Source organism: Drosophila montana, unplaced genomic scaffold (genome assembly GCF_035044405.1).
Source record: "Drosophila montana isolate Dmon_TW-CO22-7 unplaced genomic scaffold, ASM3504440v1 contig_3848_1, whole genome shotgun sequence".
Lineage (NCBI taxonomy): Eukaryota > Metazoa > Arthropoda > Insecta > Diptera > Drosophilidae > Drosophila > Drosophila montana.
The window spans coordinates 1,017,742-1,023,554 of record NW_026998720.1 but is presented as its reverse complement, the minus strand read 5'-3'; the positions used below and the strand labels follow the sequence as shown (position 1 = coordinate 1,023,554).

The window sequence follows — 5,813 nt, the reverse complement described above, 5'->3', positions numbered from 1 at the left end:
TTTACATATGTGAGTGCGTACGGACATTTAGGGGGAATAGGCTGGGCGCGAGGATGATCTGAGTAGCATGGCCAAGTTAGCTTAAGCAGGCTGGAATTTGTTTTTTTTTTATTTGTTAGTATTGGGGCCACTCGCTGCGGTGGGGAATTTAATGATGTGCGGGTTTTATGAGCAAACAATGCGTCTTTCATCACTTGACTGTATTTTGCAATGTAGTTGATAATGGTTCGATGTCCATTAAATCAGTCATCATTTCGTCAATGTTCACGTTATGGCCAGTGTACGTAGAAAGTGACGGCCTGGCATGGGTGTTAAAAACAGTTTAAATTTATTTGGAAAAAAGCAATCAAAAGTTGCGCAGTTAAAAAGATACGTTGGCAAGCAAATATATTCTTTGATAAAAATAATATTCATATAAAATATTAACAAATAATTGATTAAATTATGCTAATTTAGATATATATTAGTAGACTGTGAAATATCTCCTAACAGTTCATATTTATAAGTATTTCTTTAAGCCATATTTGCGATATCCAGTCTCCAAGTCGCCGTAAAAGCATCCCAGTCGCACATTTGCTTGGGATTTTCAGTCTGAATATTGACATAATGTTACGGGGCCAAACTTTAAACATGCCAATAATAACGGAAACGATACTGCCAAACTTCATGCGCACCTTTTTGAGCGCATGGAAATTGCACAGCTTTTCAGAACGGCCGCCAAGCTCATAACGAGCAATATCTTTTTATTGGTTTTGCATGTGCCAGAAACCCCTTAGGCAACTCAAAATAAATTTACATTTTTATTAAAATTTTACCAACGAAACTACGTCCAAATACGCACACACACACACACACACACACACACATGCACACAAATAGATGGAAAGTATAAATGTTTAAAAGCGTGCGTCAGTCGAAATTGAATATAGTCCTGATTATTTTATTTTTACTCATTAGTAGAAATGCAATATAAAAACACAAATATAAGTCAAATTATTTGATTACACTCATTAATTAATTCGTATGATATAATGATCGTTGGCTTTTATAAGGAGTGTGTGCCTGGTATAAGTTGCAGTTTTCATTTATTATTTAATGATGTTTTGTTTTGAAGCAAGTGGATGGTGGGGCAGAGTGGAATTAGAGGAATTTTAAGCGCGCATTATTTTCAATTTAATTGGTGGCACTGTAATATTCAAAATGTTGTTAATATATAGACAGTTGCTTAGCCAATGTTATCAACAAATACAAAGACGACACCGAGTCAATTCCTTGTACAGCTGCTACTTTCCACACGCTTTGAATTCATTTTCAACTTTGCAATAAATCTACATAGATGTATAATAAATATCCATTTGCCGTTGCCTTTGCAACAAAACAACCACCCAGCCCAGCCAAGCCAAAAGGAGGGCTCCAGGGTGTTCAAACTGAAAGCAAAGTATGGGTTCGTACTGGTGTGCGCCGGCTAAAACATGTGTTTATGGCTGCCACAGCTATAGCTTATGTGTACAGTTCATATTAGCTGTGTGTGTGTGTGTGTGTGTGTGTGCGTGTGCGCGCCTTTGTTTACATATTATGTACATATTTTTTTGGCCTCTTGTTTTGCACGCCGCTGATAAGCGCTGCCTCTGCTCCGCTCGGTAGCTGAGTCGCTCGGTCGCTCGGTCGCGCGCTTATCAAAAGTTGCCCAAGCGCCCAAGCTGTTTACTTGAGCAACAATCTGTTGCCCAGCTTTGGTTTCCGCAACAGTCTGTGTCTTGTGGCCGCTTAAAGCGCATAAGACCTTAACGCGACTTTAATACATCATCAGCGGGGGCTGCTGGCGGCGGCTGTTTTTGAATTTCAAATTCAAAATGCGGCGCACATTTCGATTGATTTTCTTCTTCTACTACTATTGCTGCTTTTGGCTCGTCATCTTGTTGCCAACTTTCTGCCACACACGTAAGCCAGCCATTGATTATGGCTCACACACACACACACACACACACACACACACACACAGACACAGTTATACTTAGATATTTTTCTATATCTGCCGGCAGAGCCCAGCTGCCAGACACCCGACAAAAACGTTGGCCAATGTGTGCACTTTAGCGCTTGCCGTTTTGTACTGCGCCAATATGCCATGTACAAGGAACATATGCCGCCTCACATAATGCGCTTCCTGCAAAGATCACGCTGCAGGCCCAAAGTTGATGGCGTAAGTTGCAGGAGCCATTAGCCAGACAGTCGCATACACTCGTGGTATAAAACTGTCTGGCAACAATAACATTCTTATGATGCTAATACAAATGAATTTTTTTACATACATCAACATCAACATCAACAAAAACAAACAACAATCGACCACAAACGACAACAAAGTATCATTTGTGTTGCGAACTAAAAGATGTGATTCCTGCGAACGCCAACTCAAAGCTAAAATGAATCTGAATCTGGGCAGAGGAACTTCAAAGCACATCTGTCTAAAATGTATGACTTAAATATGTAACTAAATGTGTGTCTGTGTGTGTGTGTGTGTGTGCGCTTTGATCTGCATAATTTTCACTGTCTGATGGTTTAAAGCAAGGCCAAAAAAGTTTACGTGGATGCCACATCGTATGTAATTATAATGTGAACTCATTTCTATGTACTTAGTGCCTCGCCGTCTCGTCAGCCAACAGCTGTCAGGGCAACAAAATTTGAATATGAATATATTTTTCGCTTTCCAGCAATAAAAAAAATAAATAAATTTAATTAAAAACTTAATATTTTAACAAACCTTGACAGTTGCTTGAAAAATATTACAAATGGAAATTTATATCAATTTTTTTTTAAATTTTTTTATTTATGCATTTTCTGCAGAAACAGAGAAATGCTTTTTACCTAGAATTTATCCATAAAAACGATGTGTTATATTTTAATACATATTCATTTGTTGATTTTCATGCAAATTGCTTTTTTATTTATAGAATTTATTTTAATTGCATTTATTTTAATTTAAAATTCGTTTTAATACGTTATAGTTGCTGTTCATGTGTCTGAAATTCATGGATTAACCCTCGTCTTGCTGTCGCCTGTTGTCTTTTTAATGTGCCAGATTTTAAGTGACATTCGGGGGCCGCTAAATGGCCGTCTAAAAATCACGCAACATTAAAATGATTTATGCTGAATAATTTCAGTGTAAATGAAGCAAAAGCCAAGCTGGCCAGCAGCGTGCTGCCTGCTGCCTGCTGCCTCCTGCTTGGTGCCTTCTGTCCGCTGCCTGCAACATTAGCGGTTAGTCCAGGTTTCAGTTCCATACCGTGGGGGTCTCATCGTCTCTGTTGCTTCTGAGTCTGGGGCGTTGAAATGCAGACACCTTGTGCGCGCACGTCGCTCGAATTTCATGCTTAGGATGTGGCAAAGGCAAAGGCAGAGGTAGAGTCAGAGTCAGAGGCAGAGGCAGAGGCAGAAACGGCGCGCGCCGCTGTTGTTGCAGCAACACGAACGCCGCCCAGTCGCTGAAATTGCAGACAGCGTCCAGATGATAAATGGCCTAAAAGCACATTTGAGTCGCTGCTGCTGCTGCGGCTGCGGCTGCTGCTGCTGCTGCTGTTGCTGATGCTGATCTATTAGACAAACGCACGCCCAAGGCGGCTGCTCACACACATATCTTTTGCATGGTATGAACTGGGTTTGGCTATTTATGGAAAGTTTACCATGAGATAAAGTTGAACAACATGCCAGCTAAATACAAAAACAACGGCAATTCTTTTGATTATTTTTGTCGCCTTTTAACTAAGTAAGGCAGAAAAAAAAAAAAAAATTAAAAAAATTCAAATTTAAAACCACAAATGAAAAAATGTTGCTGTCAGAAATTAAATGGAAAGCAGCTTCTAAAAGCGTGCACTCTAAAAAGTTGCTGATGTCTTGTAAACATGTTTAGTGTAATGCATGGCCGGGTCTGAGCATATTGTTGCTGTTCAAGCTGTTGTTGGAGCTGTTGGTGCGGTGCAACAAATGTTGTTAACAAGCATATTTTGACAGCTCAACAAGATGTTGCCAGATGCGCGAACAGCAACAACAGCAACAGCAACAACAATGGGGGCCATTTGCATATGTTGCAAGCCAGCAATGCAGAACTAAAGTAAACCAAAGCGACCAACTAAACCAGAGCCTGCATTTGCAGTTGCAGTCGCCGTCGCTGTCGCCGTCGCAGTCGCTATCTGTGAGTTTCTATCTCTTTGGGAGACTGTGGCCAGCAGCATGGCTATAGCCATGGCAATTGGATCGCTAGTGAGGCGCAGAGTCAATTACTTTCAGATGTGTTGTTGGTGCTGTCATTAAATGCTGTTGTTGCTGGCAATGCTGCTGCCGCAGCAGCTGTCTCATAAACATGACAGCAACAAAGTGCTCGGCCGACCTCTGCATTGTTTTTAAAAGTATTTCATGCATTTTAATAAACATTCGAGCGCATTTAATGAAATGGAGAGTGTGCAAGCGCCCAACGTGCAAGCGGCGTGTGGTCTTGGCTGTGGTTCCATTCATGTATTTCACCAACATCATGAGCATCTACTGGCCACATCTATTTTCTAATTGCATTTCGCTGTTCCACAGCTGGCACTCTGCGTCTGTGTGTGTGTGTGTGTGTGTGTGTGTGTGTGTGTGCTGAGTGCTGCATGCTGTATGCATGTGTGTAGTTATGTGGTCACACACCTTTCGTGCATCACACTGTGGCTTCGTGGCGCCATCTCTGTTGCATTGCTCCTAGTGGTAGGTACTCTATATGTGCATATCTCTTTCTTTGTCTTTTCTGCAAAACACACACACGCGCGCGCACACACACACACATACATTGCTGCACACCCATCACTTGGTGTTAATTTCGCTCGTCTTGTGTCAGTGCCAGCTGACAACCCGAATGTCGTCGTCTATCACACGGCTAAGAAATGCAATTAACGTGCGCTATCGAAATTGCCATGCCAAAGAAATTTGACTTTAAAATGAGAGGCTGTCATGGCAGACTGAGCATCCAGCTGGCAAATTAACGTATTTGGTTTTGATACCCCGAACCCATTGAAAATGGCAAATGCGAGTATAATGGGACTGTGCAAATTTATGTATCTGGCAGAAGAAAGCACCTCCCTACCCATTAACTGTATATATATTCTTGGTCAGCAGCCATGGACGATCCAGCCATGTCCGTCTATCTGCCTGTCCATCAGTCCGTTCGTTTGTTCAAACGCGTCGATCTCAGACTTGATAAAATATAGATCCTCCCAGTGCCCGTTCATTATCATTCATTATCGGACATTTTTCCCGTTTTCCTGAAATCGATAAGAATCGATATCGAGATACTGATCCTTGAGTATAATTTACGTTTTGCATACCTGTTTGTGTCATTTTGTGCTTGATGTATAGAATGAAGCTACAATGTTTGTGGCTGCAGCAAGACGCGGAGTTCCGGGAATCTCCTAGTCTTGGTCTTACGAGCACTATAACTTTTTTGTCTTTAATTTTTGTTTTTGCATCCTGTAGCAACTCGATGTTGGATAAATAATTTTAAACATAACTGTGTTATAATTGATATGTTTTAGAATATAGGAGCTTCTACTGAGGAACTTTTTTTTGTAACTTTGTGTACGTCAGAATCAGATTCCCATATGTTGGCAACAGGAACTATCAGTCGATAGCAATATGAACAACTTTTTATTTCTCAAGATCACTTAACTGAACCTTGTACTTACGAGTTTCATAATAATTATATTATATTTGCTAAGCCTTATCAACAATGGAAGTCTCTCTTAAGTTAAGAACTATTGGTTTTTTTTTGGAAATACCTTTGTCGGCAA

At 40.6% G+C, this 5,813-nt stretch overlaps 1 protein-coding gene across 1 annotated transcript; it reads left to right on the top strand.

Annotated features, from left to right (window-relative positions):
• The first annotated feature begins 1,788 nt into the window (after positions 1-1,788).
• Positions 1,789-2,664, top strand: LOC135438771 (uncharacterized). Its single transcript, XM_064697247.1, has 3 exons — positions 1,789-1,941; positions 2,043-2,200; positions 2,365-2,664. Exons 1-3 carry the CDS (start codon positions 1,854-1,856, stop codon positions 2,425-2,427), a joined length of 309 nt encoding a protein of 102 aa, XP_064553317.1. The 5' UTR covers positions 1,789-1,853; the 3' UTR covers positions 2,428-2,664.
• The last annotated feature ends 3,149 nt before the right edge of the window (positions 2,665-5,813 follow it).